This window comes from Psammomys obesus, unplaced genomic scaffold, assembly GCF_907164565.1.
Source record: "Psammomys obesus unplaced genomic scaffold, mPsaObe1.curated_primary_1811, whole genome shotgun sequence".
Taxonomy (NCBI): domain Eukaryota; kingdom Metazoa; phylum Chordata; class Mammalia; order Rodentia; family Muridae; genus Psammomys; species Psammomys obesus.
The window spans coordinates 424,015-447,028 of record NW_026596117.1 but is presented as its reverse complement, the minus strand read 5'-3'; the positions used below and the strand labels follow the sequence as shown (position 1 = coordinate 447,028).

At 38.5% G+C, this 23,014-nt stretch overlaps 1 protein-coding gene across 1 annotated transcript; it reads right to left on the bottom strand.

Moving 5' to 3' along the window:
* Positions 1–3,717: 3,717 nt before the first annotated feature.
* On the bottom strand, positions 3,718–21,447 carry LOC129692694 (transmembrane protease serine 11G-like). The gene is made up of 12 exons (XM_055629168.1): positions 21,264–21,447; positions 21,085–21,198; positions 19,691–19,748; positions 18,681–18,802; positions 16,094–16,212; positions 15,194–15,261; positions 14,492–14,652; positions 11,456–11,494; positions 10,580–10,751; positions 8,993–9,252; positions 6,388–6,530; positions 3,718–3,879 (listed from the first exon to the last, which is right to left on the bottom strand). Exons 1-12 carry the CDS (start codon positions 21,445–21,447, stop codon positions 3,718–3,720), a joined length of 1,602 nt encoding a protein of 533 aa, XP_055485143.1.
* Positions 21,448–23,014: the final 1,567 nt, after the last annotated feature.

Genomic DNA, 23,014 nt, shown 5'->3' with positions numbered 1-23,014 from the left:
GTTTCTGCATCCATTCTTCAGTTGAGGGGCATCTGGGTTGTTTCCAGCTTCTGGCTATTACAAATAAAGCTGCTACAAACATGGTTGAACAAATGTCCTTGTTGTGTACTTGCGCCTCTTTTGGGTATATGCCTAGGAGTGGTATGGCTGGATCTTGAGGAAGCGCTATTCCTAGTTGTCTGAGAAAGCGCCAGATTGATTTCCAGAGTGGTTGTACCAGTTTACATTCCCACCAGCAGTGGAGAAGGGTTCCCCTTTCTCCACAACCTCTCCAGCATGTGTTGTCCCTTGAGATTTTCATCTTGGCCATTCTGATGGGTGTAAGGTGAAATCTCAGGGTTCTTTTGATTTGCATTTCCCTAATGGCTAATGAGGTTGAGCATTTCTTTAAGTGCTTCTCTGCCATTCGATATTCCTCTGCAGAGAATTCTCTCTTTAGCTCTGTTCCCCATTTTTTAAGTGGATTACTTGGTTTGTTGCTTTTCAGCTTGTTTAGTTCTTTATATATATTGGATATGAGTCCTCTGTCAGATAGAGGGTTGGTGATGATTCTTTCCCAATCTGTAGGCAGTCGCTTTGTTTTGATGACGGTGTCCTTTGCTTTACAGAAGCTTTTCAATTTCATGAGGTCCCATTTATTGATTGTTGCTCTTAGAGTCTGTGCTGTTGGTGTTCTGTTGCTTTTGATGACTGTTTCTATGTGATGACTGTTTAAAATGGTTACCTGATTTGGATTTAAATTTGGTAAGTGAAATCTATCCAGAGAATTGTCCATTTCCTTTAGATTTTCCAATTTTTTGGAATATAGTCTTTTCAAGTATGACTTGTTTTTTATGGATTTCCTCATTGTCTGTTCTTATGTCCTCCTTTTTGTTTCTGATTTTGTTAATTTGGTGGATGATGTGTTTGATGTATTCTTGTGTTCTCCCTCTGCCTTTCAGTTAGCTTAGCTAAGGGTTTGTATATCTTTTTTATTTTCTCAAAGAACCAGCTCTTGGTTTCATTTTTTCTTTTTATTAATTAAAATAAAATTTCTTTTTATTTTTTATAAATAAAATAAAATAAAATTTAATAAATTTAATTAAATAACATTTATTTATTTATTAAAAAATAAAGAGAATAATATAAATTAAAATACATTTTAATATTTTGGTGGAACTATTAAGTAACTAGTTATAACAAAGCAGGGAATACTGCTGTGGGCCTCAGACATTGTAAGCCTATGATGACATTCTTAACTTTTCGGTTCATGGAAGCTAATGATTTGTTAGTACGCTCTAAAAGAATCTACCGAATAGTCACAAAGATGTTGGTTCACACACACAGTTGGGCAATGAATGGCTCCTAAAAAGGCTAAAGACAAACTTAGAAAATCAGTCCTTGGACCTGCAGAATGCCAACTCTTGACACTCATGGACTTCATAATAAATTCCTCATAACTGTAGAATTTAACATATCTGTGACATTTTTGTTTATGATAGACTCAAGAAATTTGTTAGAATAAGTGATTATATAGGTGCTTCCTTGGATAGTAGAGGTTTGTTTTATCATGGCTGTGATGACAAACATGTCATATAATCTATGAGGCAAGAATAGTAGCCATTAGTCGCACTTGACTGCTGTTTTTGCTTACACATGATTAGTCCAAATGAGGAAATGAAAGTTTAATTTTAAAAATTAACTTAAATCTATGTTGTAACTACCATGCTAGATAGAGTATCTTTTAGGGCTTTGTGATACTTTGTAAGTTTCTCTACTCTGCATTACTGCCTCAGCTGAATTCATAAATGCCATTTCAAGTGAGAATTATGTATTTGATCTGAAAACACACTTACAGAAGCTACTCTTAGAGTCTTAGAGGAAATTCCACTATTTGTACCTCTCTATCTCCTTTCTATGGTTTATTTGCAAATGGATCGCCTTTCAATTTCCTTCAGACAAGTTCAGTTTCCAAGAGATGTATGATTATGTAGATGTGCTGGGACCATAGACACTCCTAGAATTTAAATGCATGACTTTTTCAGTAATGGTCTCATCGTAGCTGTTCTTAACTGAAGGTGGTCTTGTTCTACTGGAAGCATATTGCATGAACTGTAGTCAGTTTTGATTGCCACAACTTGGCAGAAGAGTGGTGGGGAACTGGATTCTATAGGCATTTCCTTTATAGAAGTAAGGAATGTTACCAAGTGGCCTAGAATGTCCGTGATGGTCTCCCTCCTCTCCCAAACAAAAAACGAAAGAAAAGCGCCAGTGACAAAGTGTCAGCAACATGGAAGTTGAGCAATCACTCGCAGAAACAACTCAGAGAGAACGTTGCATTTATTATCATAATATCATTCAATATGTACAGTGTAACATGTTAGGTGAGACTCATACTTGATACAAAACCTCAGTGAAAACCTTATCACAGGAGAAAGCTCATCACTTTTAAAAAGAGGATAAAGATTTAGATGTACACAGAATAAGTCTGAGTTTGGTTTGATACTACTCTATACTCACATGAGATATTGCAAAATGTGAAAATAAGTACATATGGAAATGACAGTTTCATCAATGAAATTAAGGTATTCTAGAGATGCTCTCCTAGTTATTTGAATGTTTTAAATAAATATTCTATTGCAGAGTATACCTGTTACTTAACAGTAAATTCAAATTTCACACAACAGCATCTTGACAAACATCTTGTATCAAACATTTTGTGAATATCAGCTGGTACTTTAGTTTCACATGTCAGGTGTTTATACTTTTGGAATTAACTTATACTGACTTCCCATCCTATTCATATTTAATATTCTAAATATGGTTAAAAAATAAACATGTTTAATAAAACACATTAAGATAAAACAAAATACAATTGAAAAATAAATTTATACAAGTATTGAAACACCTCTCATTTTAGAGATGGAACTGAAAGTAACCTTCTTAGATTCTTGCACATTAAGATTTCATTAATAAAAAGGATAATAAACATAACCTTTTATTTCCAAGTATAGAAATGTATGTATACAAGTAAATATCTATATTTCTTCTTTTATGTTATGTTAAAAAACACATGGTGGGTACGCTGCTTCCAAATATACATCAGCTAAGTTGTCTAAAGGAAAAAATAATATGCACAAATATAAATAAAAAGTTTCAGAGAAAAGCTTAATGCTTATCTGAAGATGAAAGGGAATAGTATTGCTCTTCACAACCTCCGAGGTCTTAGCTTCATGTCTAGTGCTTCCTCCATCATTTTGTCACCATTGCCTTAGACTCATTAATTTGGTCTATCTCGTCAGTATAGCAACAAACTGCCAATGAGGACTTTTGATGAAGAAGACAAAATCTATGGCGGCATCAGAGAACGAAGGCATCTCTTGAGAAAAAAAAATGGTGGCTGGACAATTAGCATTTATTCAACTTCCACATTACTGTAAGTTGAAAAAAGTATGAAGTAGGAGAATAGAGGTGAGCAGGGAGGTAGTCAAATGCTTTGCAGACTGTTCAATCTTTCTGAAGCAGACAGCATCTTTTGCATTCATAGTCAGTGGGACCCTTCCATTGATGTGAAAAAACAAAAAGTCTGTCCTCTTCTGACTTAAGAGGAAGGAGGCATACTCATTTGCATCTTGAACTAGATGACAAAGCAACATGGCAACAAAGACTGAATACTGTGTACAATTTGCCAGAGGCCCTGTGTGACATGCCAGGTTGGATAAAGGGGTGACTGTTGCATTAGATGTTAGTTTTAGATTTAATCCAGTTCCTATAATGAGTCACTCTGGTGTAAATTCCGGGCTTGTTTTCTTTTCCACAGTCTATTCCCCAACTAACAATTCCGAGAAGATACCAGATACTGCTATCATGTAACATAACCAGAGGCCCCCCAGAATCACCCTAGAAAAGAGAAAAAAAGAAAACATGTTGTCAATTCAATAAATAAAAAGTGACAGAAATGAGAGCTAACTGACACCCGACTGTCTAACAAATTCATACTTGGAACTAACTTGAGAGCTCCGCCCCCATCATGATGCCTTATTTGACTCCATTAGCTAGAAGTGATGTCTTGTTTCAAATTAGTTTCTCACCCTGTCGCACTCTCACTCATCAGTACAAGGGTGTTCTGGAATGTTCTGTCAATTGATTCCCAATAAACACACTTAAAGTTTCTAAATCGTGAGGACTCCTCAGTTTTCTTTAGTCTAAGGTTTCTACAAAAGGTTTAAAGTTTATCTTAAGTAATGACTGTATCCTTTCCAGAAAACATACCCTGTGATAGCCTATTACAGGTTCTTAGAGGGAAACAATGCAGGGTGAAGGAGGCAGAAGCTTCTGGTGCAGCTTTGAAGCCCCTTCCTTTCTACATTCTTCCAGTTCTTCTTTGTCTCTTCCAGAGTCTGGTGCACAGTGTGAACATGGAAGCCACTGAAGGGGATCCTCCCCAGGTCCCTTCCCTGAGATCTCCATTATAACTGAGATCCGCATGCTCTTACTGTACTAATGGTAAAAGGCAATAAGGGAGCACGAGCCATTGAGACGAGAAAGTCAACTCCTGTGTAGATCATGTTTATTCTCTAAGCCATGTGATTCTGTTGTATGTGGAAATAAATGTTGATTCTCCTTCTCAGAGAGTGAATGAAAGGATTCCCTTGCATTCTAGAATGTGTAGCTGAATCCTGACTTTCTCCTTTTGTTTCCGTAACCTGTTCCCTAATGAGATTATCAGATCATTGCATTTTTTAAAAATGTTACATCTGAACAGGGGTTCTAGGTTATATCCATACATGGTCCTTGGTTGGAGATACAGTCTCATAAAAGACCGCTGTGCCCAGATATATTAGGTCCTTGTGGAGCTCCTATCCTCTCCAGGTCATACTAACTCCTCCTTCTTTCATATGATTCCCTGCACTCTGCCCAAGGTTTGGTTATAAGTCTCAGCACCTGCTTTGATACACTGTTAGGTAGAGTCTTTCAGGGACCCTCTGTGGTAGGCTCTTGTCCTGTTATTTGTTTTCTCCTTCTTCCAATGTCCATCCCATTTGTCTTTCTAAGTGATCATCTTACCCAGGGTCCTCTTTCTTGTTTATCTTCTTTAGGTGTACATGTTTTAGTATATTGAGTATATACTGTGTATGTCTTTCTGCTTCTGGGATATCTCACTCAGAATGATCTTTTCTAGATCCCACCATTTGCCTGCAAATTTTATAATTTCCTTGTTTTAAATTGCTGAGTAGTATTTCATTGTGTAAAAGTACCATAATTCTGTATTCATTCCTCCATTGATGGACATCTGGGAATGGCTGGTTCTTTGAACTCCCCTTCCCCAGAGAGAGGGGCAGCCTTGCTAGGCCACAGTGGAGGACATTGCAACCAGTCCTGAAGAAGCCTGATAAGCTAGGGTCAGATGGAAGGCGAGGAAGACCTCCCCTATCTGTGGACTTGGAAAGGGGCAGGGAGTATGGGATTGAGAGGGAATGAAGGTGAGAGCTACAGCTGGGATACAAAGTTAATAAACTGTAACTAATATTAAAAAAATAAAATAAAATAAAAATAAAAAAAATTTAAAAAATGTTAGTTTCCCTCAGTAATGTCTGTAGTAAACTTTGGTGCCCAAAATGTTGAATAAATAAGTTAATGAATATTTCTTACTATCACATGACAGCCAATGACAGGTCAACATTTGCATACAATAAATGTCACACATATGCCAAATTATCAGAGCCAGTATTAATTTCTCAAGGAGTCATTATGTTTTTGTGCCAAGTCACAATGCTATATAGGTCACATCTTGAATTTCGTAGTTATTTTTAATCCTTCAAATAACCATACTTTAGAATTGATACTGTGCTTAAATGCTTAAAATTAATGTGTTGTAACTATGGAGAAAATGTTGTTTGTGTAATCTGAAAAATAATCTGTGACATACTACAGGCATAGGAATGAATGCAGATTGTTTTTCCTAATAGTGTAATTCTATTTGGGCATTAGCTATTCAGTGTCAAATGTCAGTAGCTCTTGTCTCCCTGTGGCTTAAAGTTAGTAGAAGTAGATATTCAAAGTTCAGTTACGACTACTGAGCCTTGGTTCTGTGGCTTAATGATTGCTTTCTACTACCCATCTGAATTACTGGTCTCTACTAAGAGTTCTGATTTGCAAATGGAAACCTTGTTGAGATAGCTCCATTCAGTAGAGTTCTGATTTGCAAATGGAAACCTTGTTGAGATAGCTCCATTCAGTAAGATGCTTCATGGAGGTTATGTGTTTTGGTGTTATTCAGTCATTTTTCATATCTCCTCTTTCCTGCTTAAGTTAATTTCATGGATTTGTGCTAAATGACATTACCCTATGGTCAGTGATTTCATCCCTATCGACTGGAGACATTTTTGTGGATTACAGTGTACTTACCTCACAGGCGTCTAGTTTTCCTGTCAAGAATCCAGCGCATATCATTCCTGATGATACAGCACCGCCATATACATTAACTTGGTTGCATACATCATTACTTATGATTTCTATTTCAACCTCTTGTAGAGAATTGGGAAAGGGGCCTATAAAAGGAAGCAATGAACAGATGAGGAACTGTTGGAAGACTTTTTATTCTGACAACTCATCCTAAAGTTGAAACACTCATCCTAAAGTTGACTTTTTATTCTGACAACTCATCCTAAAGCTTAAACTCTCAACCTAAAGTTGAAGAATTTGGAACTAATGACAGTGTTCCAGAATCAGTTACACTTTGGGGAGACTTCTGTGTATAGATACCATATTTGGTACATTTATTGGTATCATCTATTTCATTCCTGCAAAAACTGTCAAAGATATAGATATGAGTATTCTGGATTTTCAGTTAAGAAAATTGAATATCACCTGGTTAAGAGTCTTGCCCCGATCACCCAGCTAAATAATCACATAAACAATGCCAGTTTAAACACAAGGTATTTATCATCATCTGGCAACTACCCAGAATCCTTTCACAAGCATCATTTTACAAAGGACACGGAACACCAACAGTTCAGGCTCTTAAGATCAAAGATAATAAATGAGACCTCATGAAATGAAAATCTTCTATAAGGCAAGGGACACTGTCAATAGAACAAAACAGCAGCCTACAGAATAGGAAGAGATCTTCACCAACCCTACATCCAACAGAGGGCTAATATGCAAAATATATAAAGAATTCAAGGAATTAAACTCCAACAAACCAAATAATCCAATTAAAAATGGAGTACAGAGCTAAATGGAGAATTCACAACAGAGGAATCTCTAATGGCCGAGAAGCACTTAAAGAAATGTTCACTGTCCTTAGTCATCAGGAAAATGCAAATCAAAACAACCCCGAGATTCCATTTTATACCCATCAGAATGGCTCAGATCAAAAACTCAAGTCAGACCTAATGCTGGCAAGGATGTGAAGCAAGGGGAACACACCTCCATTGGTGGTGGAAGTGCAAACTTGCACAACTATGTTAGAAATCTGGTGCTTTCTCAGAAAACTGGGAATAGTTCTACCTCAGGATCCAGCTATGCCACTCCTGAGCATGCACTGAAAAGATGCTGTATGCAGCTATTAAAAATAATAACAGCATGAAATTTACAGGCAAATGGATGGATCTGGAAAAGCTCACCCTGAGTGAGGAAACCCAGACCCAGAAAGACACACCTGGTATGTACTCACTTATAAGTGGATATTAGCCATATAGTACAGGATAACCATCCTATAATCCACAAACCCAGAGCAGCTAAGTAACAAGAAGGGCCCAAGTGGGGATGTTTGAGTCTCACTTAGAAGGGGAAATAAATCTGACAGTGGAAGTGGATGAAAAGAGAGAACTGGGTGGGAAAGGTGGGGGGAGGGGAATGAGGGCAGGTATCAGGTATGGGGAGAGCAGTGGGGGTGAGTGGGCTGGGAGGGAGAAGGGAAACCTATGAGGGGCATCTCTGGGACAGGCTAGAGGCCTGCAGCAGGGTAGGCTCCAGGGGGAATATGTGGGTGACTCTAGCTGAGGCTCCAGGCAGCGAGGGAAATAAAGACTGAAGGGTCACCTCCCAGAGCCAGGTAAGACTTCCAGTGAGGGGCTGGGAACACCAACCCACCCACAAAACCTTTTACCCAAAATTTATCCTTCCTACAAGGTGTGCAGGGATAAAGATGGAGCAGAGATTGAGGGAATGGCCAAACAATGACTGGTCCAACTTGAGGCCCACTCCATGGGAGAGTGCCAGCCCCTGACACTATTAATGGTGTTCTGTTACACTTGCAGACAGAAGTCTAAAATAACTGCCTTCTGAAAGGCTCCACCCAATAGCAGATAGGAACAGATGTAGAGACAGCGGTGGGGTAGTCTTGTGGAAAAGATGGGAGGATAGAGAGATCTGGAGTGGACAACAATTCCACAAGACCAACAGAGCCAACTAACCTAGGCTCCTGTGGACTCACAGAGACTGAAGTACTAACCAAAGAGCATGCATTGACTGGACCTCGGTCCCCTGCACATATGTATCTGATGGGAAGCTTGCTCTTCATGAGGGTTCCCCATCAAGTGGGAACAGGGCCGTCTCTGATATGGACTCTGTTGCCTGCTTTTGGATCACTTTCCCCTAGCTGGGCTGCCTTATCTGGCCTCGTTGGAAGGGGATCTGCTTCATCCCGATGAGACTTGATGTGCTGGGGTGGGGAGGGTGGCAGAGGGGCTTTCCTTTTCTGAAGCGAACGGGGGAAGGGAGAAGCGGGTGAGAGGAGAGAAGGCAGGGGCTGTGATCTGCAATTGGGATGAATAAATTAATTAATTAATGAGAAAAAACCCTGCAAAGTCAGGCATAAACTAAAGCCAAAAAAAGTGTATGGATACTATTTATAGCAGAAGTTTTCATAATTTTAAAAATTTCTGTTTTGATTTTCATGGGACTATCTTGATTTATACTTTGTAATTTCATATTTATTTGGGGGCTTCCATGCAGAAGCAGCACAGGTTTGCACCGTTGGTGTCCTTGTTTCTCTTGAGATACTCACCATTCGCTTTCAGTGCTCCCCATCCAGTGACAAACACTTTGCTCTTTGGCAAGACCTGAAAAGTAGCATCAGGGAGACAGACTCTGCGTACATTTTCAGAATACTGGATGGGGCTGGAGAGCTTGACCACAGCGATATCGTCATCGTGTTTGTGCGCTGCATAGTTCTCGTGAATGATGATGGATTCCACCCTCCGAGTCGTCAGTGGACGGCTTAAGGTTGTTCCAAAGCTGACTGTCCACAGTTTGGGGTTTTTGTAACTGATCACAAATGAAAAGAAGAACAAGTTCATTTCTGGTCTAGAGTTGCCCAGGATTCTGGATGGGCAATGAGACGTAAGTGCGGGAGAATGGCACATCCTTTAAAGGATTTGGCTTTTCCCACCATCTCGTTTTTAGGCCTTCCCATCCTGACCTTGACCTTTTGCTTTCTCGGCGATAAAAAAAGATTCTGTTACAAAGTAGGCTTAGCTATTCTCTTTGAGAATAAGAATGCATTTTTTTTAAAGGAAGCAGCATATTACTGGTATTTTATTATACAAACATAGTAAGGGGAACAGGGGCTGTCTTTGACATTAACTCAGTGGCTGTCTCTTTGATCACCTCCCCCTGAGAAGGGGAGCAGCCTTGCCAAGCCACAGAGGAGGACAATGCAGCCAGCCCCGATGATACCTGATGGTCTATGGTCAGAGGGAAGGGGAGGAGGACCTCCTTTATCAGTGGACTTGGAGAAGGGCATGGAGGAGATGAGGGAGGAGGGTGGGATTGGGAGGGGCTGGGGGAGGGGCTACAGCTGGGATACAAAGTCAATAAATTGTAATAAATAAAAAATCAGATAATAAAAACTTTAAAAATTGAAATACTAGACATAATTACATATATTTCTGCAGAGACTCATATATACCCATCACCAAGCACAGTTATATATTTTTATTCACAGGTACATAGAGAAGGAGACATAGACAAAAAAGAAAGAAAAAAGACACAGAAACACAGAAAGAAATTTGTAACCCTATTTCATGTCTTTTTCTTTCTTTTTTCTTTTTTAATTTTTTATAATTTATTCGCTTTATATCCCAATTGTAGCCCACTCCATTTTACACATTTTTTTAAATAATTCTTTTCCATTGCGCTTTTTAACCAGGATATTTCCCCATCTCATTTTAATTTCACTAGGGTTATCATATGTCTCTTTTTCAACGGTGCCATATGTTAAATATTTAACAGTCACACAGAGAATAAAAGCATATACCAATGATATTCAATAGAATATCAGATGTGAGTTATAGGCTGGGATACAATGAATGGTACTAAAAGAAAACGTCACTGTATTTCAGGAAACTGGTGAGCATACTTGGTCTTTTTTCTGTGTTGACTTCTTTCTAAAACTGAGATTACTGCAAAAGACATTTCAGTTGGAGTTGAAAGCAATCTATTCTTTGCGTTTCTTTCCAGGAACTGATATTTTTTTCTACTCCTGTCAACAAGGAGTTAAGATAGAAAGATGGATGAGAAGGTAAGAATGATTGGATATGAATGTGAGAAGTCCCAGTGACGCTGGGACTCTCGGGATAACGCGTGAACTCACTTGTCAAAGCAGTGGGCAGAGGTCAGGAGCCACTGGGAGCCAATGAGAGAAGCGCCACAGAGGTGAATCCCGTCCACCTGCAGGCTGCTTTGCCATGGCCAGGAAGCTTTGTCTGCAGGTTTGCCATCAGCAATTCTTGCCGTGGGTGGGTACTCCATCCCCAAGCCGCAATCTGGAGCCAGAAGGAAATAACATGCTTACTTCCATCGAGTTATAAACCTGATTGGATGTCTTTGTCAAACAGCTAAGCCTGAAGGTATTTATGGATGTGCCATGCCTTTAAAATATTCATTGACATTAACAGTGACTGTAATGAGGATGCTGGATATTCAAATTGATTGAATATGCATATTATTGTAATTAAACTATTAATAATTAAAAGCTAGTTATCAGCTTCTTTAGTGTATTTGAAGCAATTTTCCTTTGAAATTAGTTTTTCACATTTTCTGAGTCCTGTTATGCATAAAAGGTTACTCTAGTGATATTTGATGTTTGTTTCAGATTAATTTCATACATAATATTTTAAATCCTCGAATAAATATTATTTTCTATATTATAGTTAAGGGGTTTATTTAAATCTATATAAAAGTTTATATTTTAACAAATTAAACCAAATAAAAACAACTTGGAAAAATTTAAGGAAATTTTTAAAGAAGTCATCAGTGAATCTTACAACTGAAAGAGAAAATATTGCCATAGCATCCATAAAAGCATTTCTAACTACTAGCAATTTTTTCATTGGTTAAAAATAATTCACATATCCATTTAGAAATACCATAGATATTTGAGGAAGTGGATACATAGAGATAAAGGCCAAAGTGTTTTGAGTTTGAATTCTTTGATTTAATAACTTATCAGTGACAGTCTGGGACTTACTGCTGTTTAGAATATGCTCTGCTTGTGCTGCATTCATTTCTGAAAAAAAAAAAAAAGGTCTAGGTCATTGTTCAGAGACATAACTACTATAATTTAAAATACAATGCCTACATGACACGAAGTTCTCAGATTTGAAAAAACTGTACTAATGAGGAAACTCAATGTAAAAGCAATAATCCTGTAGCTTTTAGGATCAATTAATTTTCTTACTGCACATAAATTCAAGGAAGATCCTGGCATGACTGCAAAGTCATTGACATACACAGATATTTATTTGGAAAATTAACCTCATACCAATTTATTGAAGCAGAGTCAAATAAAAGTTGTGTTGGGACATTTACACATGCCCTACAACATACAAAGAAATCTTTCCTTGTGGCCTCACTTGAATGGTGCTATGTAGTACAGGCATTCAAGGCATCTTCACAGCCTGGCATTTACGATTGGCCCACAGATTTTATTTTCTATTGTCTGAGATTCCACTGGCATTCAACATGTCATTTTACCACTTTTTACTCATTAAACAAAGCCGAAAATGGCATAAGCTGTGCTGTCTCCCCAAATCATGTCTGTTGTTCTTCATGCCAACATGTGTAGTGATAACCAGTTAAGCATATTTGGATGAAAACAGATCTAGCATTTCAGCGTCAATTCTTTCACGTAGGTCTGGCTCAAGGGACATTGAGTTGGAATTGCCATTAGAAAGCTAATTATAGAAAGTCCTTAAGATTTACTGTAATAATAAAGCCCTCTCATGATTTCCCTGATTTTACAATAAATGCAGACTTTCCAGATGGACCTAGGTGGCTGGGTTCCTAATATGTCCTAGTGTCACACTGAACCTCTCTTCCTCCTCACTGTCTTGGCCTTCAAGGTCTTGAATGTGTCTGGGTCTTGCTTCTACTGGCAATCTTTGACCAGCTACTCACTTCATCATAATGCTTTTCCTGTGGCCTTTTCATGCATTGCAATAATCAAAACCTGAGTTGCCATAGAAATAACATAACTAACCAATAATCTAGGCTTCCAGCTTAAGCAGGTTGACTGTTTGCTAAAATAGAAAAATAAATAGGATCAAGATTCTCTAAGCAAATAGTGTTCAGAATATACAAACTTCTATTCAAACCGAAACAAAACAAAATAGGAAGTCTGCAATTTGAATGAGAACACAACCAATAAATGATAATTTGGAGATATTTTACAATGCTAGAAATAACTGATACAGATTTTGAAGAGCTGTCACAACCAAGGATATATTCTCTTGTAATAAATAAAAATAGAAAATATCAGGAAAGCAGTAGAAATAACTTTTTTAAAAAACCATTGAAAATGATAGGAATGAGCAAATAGCCAAAATACAGTGATAGCAGTGGGAACAGACCGCCTGGCTTGATGATGTTCTTAGAGAAGATGGATGACAGGAACAGCATCAGGGAGCTGAGGGCAATAGCAGGATTATTCAGCTTGAAAAGTAGAATAAAACAACCCAAATGAGCAAACCCTCTGGTGTCTGTGAGATACTATACAGGACACTGATACTTGTGGTTTTCTGGAAGTAAGGAAAATACATACAGGTCTTAAAAGAGCATCTGAAAAAAAAAAAAGGATGGCTGAAAATTCCTCAAATTAAAGACAGAGATGTATAGATTCAAATAATGAGAAAATTCTAAATAGGATAAAGTTGCAAGTAATGAAATCTTAGAGAAAATAAATAAAAAGAGAACAGAACAAGTCTGAAATTGACTTTCTAAAGACCCCTTTTGTATCTTGCCTATGTTCAGGGGACTGAGTTATCTTACAGAGCTAAAGGTCAAACATTTGGCACAGAGCCAAGAGCCAGTCCCCCACCAAGTGCTGAGCTCAGTGCTTGTGTACACCACAGAGTAGAGCAGGCACATTTCCTGTACCCAAGGAACTTTTTACAACAAAGTCTGTTGTAAAAAGAAATAAAATAGAACACACATAATAAGATGTACCCTTCTCCAACAAACACACGTAAGCATCTATGCACACATGCACACAAATTTGTAAATATAAAATTTCATCTCATACATACTGTGTGCTTCAACTACGGCTTTCTTTCAGCAGTCTTACCTTTGCCATGTAAAGCTCAGTTCCTGGATTCAGGGTGTACTCTGCTCTAGCTGGTGAGACCCCAAGTTTTTCTTTTAAGCTGTTTGATTCTTCTTCGTGACTTTGGCACAACCTATAGTATAACTGTCTTCTTGATTTATCATAATCACTCTTGCTCTCTCAGTTTTGGGGAAGAAGCAATGAGGGAATATTTCCTGGTAACTTGTAACTTGCTGTTAGCTTTCCAACATTAAGTTCTGATGACATAGGAAAGCTTCTAAATTAATTTAGAGGCAAACAGCTATCTGCGAATTATAAAGACCTTTGTAAAATCTCATATACTGAACATTTATCAACTACTGTTTCACATCTGTGTTGACAGGGAGATAGTTTCATTTTATTTTATTATTTTATTTTATTTTTGTGACTGAGATACATCTTAGCAGGACTTGGCATTTTTCTTCAGCTCACTCTATGTCCTGGGCCAAACCTATCCTGTGTGCTATGGGAAGATTGGGTTAATCTAACATCTCTCTGTGTGTGGTGTATGTGTGTGTGTGGTATATATGTGTGTATCATACCACATTTACTTTCTAGAGTCAGATGAGAAAAATATTGTCAAAAAAAGAGAGTTAGCGACTAGTGCATCAATAGCGTAGGTTAGGCTGTTTTTAAATATCACATGCATTGTTATTAAATTGAAAAGATGTCATTGTGGGTTGTTTTAATAAGGGAAATACTTTTATATTTGGATAATCATACAGTTTTTATAATTATTTTTATACCAGGCAAGGGAAGGTAATTTTTGTTGCCACTGAGTGACAGCTTGTTCATTATATGGTTGCTCAGAGACCTAGAGGAGAATGTTTTTATTTTGTAGTGAAATAAAGACGCTTTCTCTGTAGTCTCAAGACTGTCAAAAAGTGTTTACTAATGAGAGAAGAAAAAGGAAGTCTTTCTTGCCTCTAAGATAAGGTGATGAAATGTCTCTCTTCAAGAAGCTGTCTGTGGATTGCAACTTCTTGTCCAAAATGCTTTCAGCTTGTCTTTTCAAAGTGCCCACATTGTTACCGAAAAACTGAAATTTAATCAGTATGTCTGCTTTCAAACTATCATTACTTGGCCTGAAAAAGAAAGACACCAAAGTGAGGCAATGTCCTAGTAATTATTATTAATACCATATTATTAGTACTTAAATGTTATTTGTATCTTCATGAAAATAAAACATCCAGTTTATTGTCATGATTTTCCCCTTTATATATCACACAGATGTTAAGTCTTATATTACTTTCTGCTTATAAAACTTGATCATTATCTTAGTGACAGATGTAAAATTATAAATACAACTTTGTTTTTATATCCTATATTTATATTCTCGTGTTGTAAATATTTCTAGAAGATAGCTACTATGGAGCAAGTAAAATCAACAGAAGTAACAGGGATTTATGGATTCTTTAACTGAAATGCAAAGATGAAAAAGAAGAGTAGAACACATTTCATGATTTTTCAAGAACTCTCCCACTATATCCTGTGTAGGAGCATTGCAATCTGAGGAGACTGTGCTAGCTTTTCTTTGGTAAAGCTTTGGTTGTTAGATGTTGCCTGCAGAGGAATTAGGTGAAGAATAACTAAATAGTACAAGGTGAATAAATTAACTGTGGTTACCAAAAGTTGACAACTTGGCATTTAACATAGTGATGCTTTAAACTGGATCTTTGAAACATCCCATCCATCTGAAAAATAAAATAAGGGACAAGAACTTTGTTAAATATTAATTTTATAAATTTCAAAATGTTTACTTAAAACCTGCCATGACACAGAAATGTCGTTTATCTTAATGTTTGTTTATATCTCAAGGAAGATATTTGTATATATCTCAAAGAAGCTCATTTGAACATAATCCTGTTGTCATATAGTCATTCCTATAATCTGAAAATCTTCCTGTGTGTTTGAAGGCGATCAGCACAAAGAGTTGAATTAAGGCAGGCATTTCAAGAGCTGGAGTTGGAGGCCCAGAGATACTCTGTATAAGGATGCCATGCACAGTCCCATTACCCACTGAAAATCCAATGTCTTGAAATTCAGTTATACTAGTTTCTGAGTGTAATGCACAAATCAGTTTTTTATGTTTTGGTAAGACAATTTCAGATTAAGTTTGATGCTTCAGAGAAAGGATTGAGAGTTGGGTGCATTCACAGGCATTTTTCCAAACTTAGTTACTTAGCCAAAGAAATGTATAAAATATTTACTTGGAATAAAATACATCTATGAATGCCATTATGTGCCATTTGTCTTTATTATTTGGAATACTTCACCATTAGCGAAAGATTTTAGATCAACTTATTTCTTAACAAGACCAGGAGCAGTGAAAACAGAACAATGGTTACTGCAAGATCATTTATTATGACTGGCTCGTCAAACTCGCTTGTCAGAAAGAAAAACTCATCGTTTGTGCACATGGATTCCTGTGGAGGCCAGAGCTGATATCAGGTGTCTTTTCCTATTGCTCTCCACCTTACCTGCTTCCAGGGTGGCAATGGTGCTAGCAGCAAATCATAGATTTACCTCATTGTTGACTTTTTGTTTCAGGTCAGTCTGAATTTTTGACTCCTCTTTGGACAAATCTGAGCTGTATCTGATGCTGGGAATCCAGAAGGAGGCCTTGTAGTAATGAGTCTTCTGATCTAAAAGGCAGAGCAGAGATGGGATAGTTTCTACTAATCCCTTTGAGCAAAAGAAGTAGGGGATACTGACAGTTTTTATGTTGGACGCTTGGTCATCTGTACCATAGCACTGAACGGCATGAGTCCTCTCACAGGTGGGGCAAGCAGGAGCTAACTGTATCATGATTGCTCAGAGGTTTGTACAGAGTACATCAGTTCTCACAGAATTAGATTAATCTCATAAAGTCAGGCTCTTCCTTGTATTTCATGTCCTGTCTTGCCATGTGATCTCTTTTTCAAGCATTACTCGCCCCCAATGTACACACTTCTCATAATATCATCTTCCATGTTGTAATGGTTCTTATTGCAGTCACCCAAACTAACTTGTATTATTGTCAGACACCTGATGCCTCTTTTATTAATAGGGTATCCTGGTTTTTAAATTTTATTTATTCATTTTTTATATTAATTACAGTTTATTCACTTTCTATCCCAGCTGTAGCCCTCTTCCTCATTCCCTCCCAATCCCAACCTCCCTCCCTCACTTCCTCCATTGCCCTTCTCCAAGTCCACTGATACGGAAGGTCCTCTTTCCCTTCCATCTGACCCTAGCCTTCATCAGGAGTGACTGTATTGTCCTTTCTGTGGCCTGGTAAGTCTCTTCCCCCTTCAGGGGGAGGTGATCAAAGAGCCAGCCAACTAGAGAACCCACTTGGATACTGAGCTGCCATGGGCTTCAATTGTGCAGGGGTTCTAGGTTATCTCCCTGAATGGTCCTTGATTGGAGTATCAGTCTCAGAAAAGACCCCTGTGCTCAGACTTCTCAGTTCTGTTGCTCTCCTTGTGGAGCTCCTGCCACCTCCAGGTCTTTCTATCTCCCCCTTCTTTTTTAAATTTTTTTTAATTAATTACACTTTATTTACTTTGTATCCCCCCTGTAGTTCCCTCTCTCCTCTCCTCCCAATCCTTCCTTTCCTCCACCTTCTCTACTCATGTCCCTCTCTACATCCACTGGTAGGGGAGGTCTTCCTCTCCTTCCTTATGATCTTAGTCTGTTAGGTCTCATCAGGAGTGGCTGCATTGCCTTCCTCTGTGGCCTGGTAAGGCTGCCCCCCCTCAGGGGGAGGGATCAAAGAGCAGGCCAATCAGTTCATGTTAGAGACAGTCCCTGTTCCCATTACTATGGAACCCACTTAGAGACTGAACTGTCATGGGCTACATCTGTGCAAGGGTTCTAGGTTACCTCCATGAATGCTACTTGATTGGATAAATGGTGGGAACTGGAAAAGATCATCCTGAGTGAGCTATTCCAGAAGCAAAAAGACACACATGGTATATATTCACTCATATAGACATATAATATAGGACAAACCTACTAAAATCTGTACACCTAAAGAAACTAATCAAGAGGGAGAACTCTGGCTAAAATGCTCAATCCCTATCCAGAAAGACTAAGAGGATGGACATCAGAAGAAGGAGAAAACAGGGAACAAGTCAGGAGCCTGCCACAGAGGGCCTCTGAAAGTCTCTGCCCTGCAGATTTTCAAAGCAGATGATAAGATTTATGGGCAACCTTTGGGCAGAGTGCAGGGAATCTTATGAAAGAAGTGGGAAAATAGTAAGATCTGGAGAGGACAGAAGCTCCACAAGGAGAGCAACAGAACCAAAAAATCTGAGCACAGGTGTCTTCCCCGAGACAGATATCTCCCCCTTCTTTCATGTGATTCCTTGCACTCTGCCCAAAGTTTGGCTATGAGTCTCAGCATCTGCTTCGATACCCTGCTTGGTACAGTCTTTCAGAGGCTCTCTGTGGTAAGCTCCTGTCCTGTTCCCTATTTTCTCCCTCTTCCAATGTCTGTCCCATTTGCCTTTCTGAGTGAGGTAGTATCCTGGTTTTTAAAAGAATTTTATTATAGCAACATTAAATAGACTAACAGTCATATAATTGGTACACTACAAAAAATTAAATATTTAATAGCTGTAGCCACTTCCGCACCCTCAAACCATTTTACTATCACATATCTTCATAACCACCATGGTTGTATGTTGTATCCTGACACAATTACTACCTATTATAGGTGGTAATTCATGGTGGGTGACAATTCATAAATTTAATTAATTACTTTTAATTAATGCTATACTACAATAAGTTAATAGCAATGTTAAAATTTTGACCATAATAAATTTTTATTATCTATATCTATATCTATCTATCTATCTATCTATCTATCTATCTATCTATCTATCTATATCATCACTCCATAAAGAGCATATCTTGTAAACTTCTTGTACTAGTCAAAAGATGCTATTTCATGAACAGCATCAGGTTTTGACCAGTAGAAATATTTTTTTTTCCATTAAGGATTACCATTTCCCAAATTCATTCAAAGAAAATTTTTATTTTATGATTGGAGAAAAATGCTAAGGTTTAGAAATGTGTGCATTCAGTCTTCAAGCTTTCAAAGTAGTACAATAAAGTAGTGCCTCACCATACGCCAAAAAGTAAATGAGAACACCGATGAGTAGTGCCAAAGCCAACAGAACAGCAGTGGTAGTGAGGACAACCATCCATGGTTTCCAGGAACGCTTTCTTCTACCCAGGATTCCTGGCCTTTTGGGAGGAAAAAAAATCATATTAAAAACAAGTAGGGCTGTAAGACAAATATTTTTGATATTTAAATTATTTCTTCCTGGAGCTCTTAATTAGTTCATATCATTTGGTAACATTTGACTATTTACTAATATTAGAAAAGTACTATAAAGATCAAACTGACGTTTTAACTTTAAAGAGTCAGCATCAGACAGAGGTTACTATTGTAAATAATTTCTGGTCCATGATGAGAGGTAGTCTTAAATTTTTCTTCCTTTTTATTTGGTAAGTGATCTAATATCACAAGTGTGATCTGATGGGCTGTAGATCAAAATGAACCTCTAAACATGATGGCATCTGGTTCACTCTTTCCATGTATTGAATTATAGCAGTTAATAGATTACCAGAGCCTCAAAAATGGATGTTGAGAGGAACAGAAATAGGACTTGGTCTACTGGAATTTTTGTTTGTTTGTTTGTTTGTCTCTTTGGGTGTGTGGTTGGTTGATTCGTTGTCTTTTTCACTTTTATACTTAAGCCAAAGCTACTGTGTATAAGACATAAATTTGTACTGAATATAAAGAATACGAAATCAGGATGGATTCAGTCAAGTAGCAAAGACGAGAATTATAATAAAGAATAATTCACAAAATAAAAAAAAATCATCAATGTAACAAATAAACATAAACACCGAGAACTCAGAACTCTGGTCTGGTATGATGAGTATTACATGGAGTTAGAACATTTAACCCTGTGATTTTTCTTTAAATAGATGGTGTTATTAGGATAAGGTCGAATGTAATCAAGGAGATAGGACATTGGCTTAAATACAAATATTACAATAATAGTATCAGTGGTTTGCAAATATGTCACAGCAAATGTATGAAGGTGGCATGAAGTGACTGCTCACTTGGGCAGGTCTCTGGAAACAGGAGGATACGTTTGAACCATCTCTGTGTTGGGGTCTGCTGTGTTAAGATAAAATCTGAACAGTTTTAGAGTTGGGGTGAATTAACACTGATATGAGTTGGCTGGGGGTGATCTTCTGCATAGAGAAACTGTGCAGGAATACCATTCTGGAAATTTCACACTGCTTCTTTTTTGTAAAAACTATCCTTGAACAGGAGGAATTATTTTCCCTGGGATTGGCAGCTGGTACTGGAGAGGCACAGGGGGTGCATGTTAGCTATTTAATGTTGGCGGCAATGATCCGGAGGGCATGGCGAGGCCTCTGCAATACAAAGACAACCTCAAAGGGTTTGTCACATGTAGAATCCTGGGTGAGGAACTATGCCTGCCTGGCACCGACGAAGTGTTGGTGATCTTAACACCAGGCCTCATGTTTGCCCAGAGAAAGTTGTTTTTTGTTTGTTCTTTTGTCTTGTATTTTGTTTTTATCACCTGAGCCATGTTCCATCCCTGAGAGAATTTTATAGAAACTTAATGATTCCTTTTCAGAGAATATGTTTTTCTCATGTGTGTGTCTCAAGTGAGAAAGGGTTTGTTCTCCTAACCATGCAGACTCACTCCAGAATATTTATTCCTTGGTGCCCTATAAATAATATATGTCTCCTTATTTTGGTTTTGTACTAACCTTTTTTAACTTAATTCCAAGGGCTGTCCTAGACACGTAGAAGCTTGTCCTTCACTGGTACTTGGTAAATGCTTACTTACTAAATGAATAAATGTGTCATGGAGTGAGAGTAATAAATCATTAGCCATTCAAAATCAGAGATTTTCGGGGAGTGAATTTCTTCATCCTTGGCAGAAGGAGACATGAAATGAAGCATTACTTGAATTCTCTGTAAAAATCTCCAATTTTATTTTCAAAAATCTCTGAATGACAATTCTTTTGTCTCCTGTTCTTGTCTTCCTACTTCCTGTAATCACTCCCACTAATTTTGTTCAACATATCCCAGTGAGAAGAATGAACAGGTCCATTGTAGAGCAGAAAAATTGAGCCTAGGAGATACCTCTGTTGTGCAACCAAAATGAAAAGCACATTTGACATTTTCCTTGTAGTACTAATGTCATCATAACCCATCAGTGTGACAAAAGCTACCCATTCATCATGTGAGTGTAGAAAATCATTCACAAAGATTCAAAGTATTTTGAACACCATCCTCATTTTAATGACCCCCATAATTTAAAGCAGAAGTATCTGTTTTTCTAGGCAGTTCCTTACACCAAGCCTAAGCAGAATGAAAAAAAATTCAAATTTGTTAATATATGTCATATTTTTCAATGTCACTGTCTTTTATTAAGGTTCATCTTCAGATCTTTCCCTCCAGATGGATCTCCTACTGTCTAGTCTTCTCCTGGCAATTACCAAATGCGTTACTTCATAAAAATAGTGTCTCTCGATGACGCAGAGAAAGAGTAAAGGATTTCTATCTTCCACAGTGGTGCCCATGAGATCTGAAAGGGTCAAAATGAGGAGTTCAGCATCATGGTTTCACATGTATGGGCTGCCACTACCACACCTGAATTCTTAGCCTTGTTTTCCTCCCACTGCCCTTTACACAAGCATTCCGTTCCTTTGTGTGGCGTTTTCCTCACCAGTGAAATGGTAGTAATACTCCCTGGTGGCTTATCACAAAGGCCAAAGAAGTGCTTATTACAAATATGAGAGCTTGACTTTCCTGCGACCGGCAGCCGGGCAGCCATAAGCTTCAGCACCAGAGCTGGCAAAGAAACCCCAGCTCAACATCTGGGACTGAGGACACTCAACTCAACCCTTTCTAGCACTCACCCAAGAACCAGCCGCCATAAGCCTTCTCTGGTGGAAGGGAAGGACAGAGAGGCAGCCTGCAGATGCCACCACAGGCCACAGCATCTGAGTCCCTGGCTAGGGATCTGGGACAGAAGAGATTTAGTCCCCACCCCCACCTACCCACCCCTATCCTGACACTCCCCCCGGAACCAGCCACCATAATCATTCCCTGGTGAAGGTGAAGGATACAGAAGGGGCCTGCAGAGCCTGCCACAGATCGCACTGGCCAGGCTCCAACATGGGCGGCATCCAGCACAGCACACAGTGCTGGTGGATACCAAGACCTGCTACTATAGCACCACTGAGATGACTGTTAGCTAACACCCACATTTGCCCCAGCAGGATCAAATCAGAGAGTAGAGAAAAAGGAGAACCCCTGTGCTTTCCAACTGGTCCTTCAAGAGAGTGAGTGTGCCTTCAAATGAGTGCTTGCAAAACCCCAGATTCAGGGCCGCTCTAAGCAAGCAACCAGACAACAGATCCTTGCCACCCAGACCCGTAGTGTGGGCAATATAGGGATTCTTGTGACAACGTTCCCCACGCTGAAACCCCTGCTCTGCGGGTCTACCAGTGAATTCCAGGCAAACAATTCCTGGAACCCAGACAGATCTGCATACCAGTGGCCTTTAGGCCACTGTGATAGTCAGTGAACCTGCTCCTGCACACTGCACCCACTAAAACCACCTGCGAATAGCACCACCGTCACATTCCTCACTTAGGTACAGCTGAAACCACAACGCACACCCTCAAACCTCTCTCATCTTCCTGAAAAGTATTCCAGAAACCAGAAAAAGACAGACCTAACCTGAAGTACAGACTCTAGGAACAAACAGTGAGGGTTACAGATAAGCAAATGGCCAGAGGCCAGCGTAAGAACACACCCAACAAAAACCAGGACATCATGGCCTCAACAGCAACACCCCAAATCAATGGACACTTCAATTCATTGGGAACACAGGAAAATGACTTTAAAACTATGCTTTTCCCAGCTATTAGAGGCACATAAAGAGGAAACGAACAAATCCCTCAGAGAAATGGCTACACAAATTGAGGCAAACAAAGAGGAAATGAACACAGCTCTCAATGAAATAACCACACAAATGGAGGCAAGTAAGAAGAAGTAAACAAAGCTCTCAAAGAAATACAGGCAAATATAGCCAAACAAGTAGAGGCACAATTAGCAGCTTATAGAGAAGAAACAAACAAACAAACAAAATAGAAGCCATCATTGAAAAGCAGGACTCCAGATTCAAACAGATGAAGGAAATGGTGCAAGACATGAAAACAGAATTAGAATCAATAAAGAACACACAAACAGAGAAAAACCTGGAGCTGGAGAACATAGAGAAAAGATCAGGAACCACAAAGGTAAGCATCACCAACAAAACACAAGAGATGGAAGAGAAAATCTCAGGTGCTGAAAATACACTTGCAGAAATTGATACATCTCTGAAAGAAAAA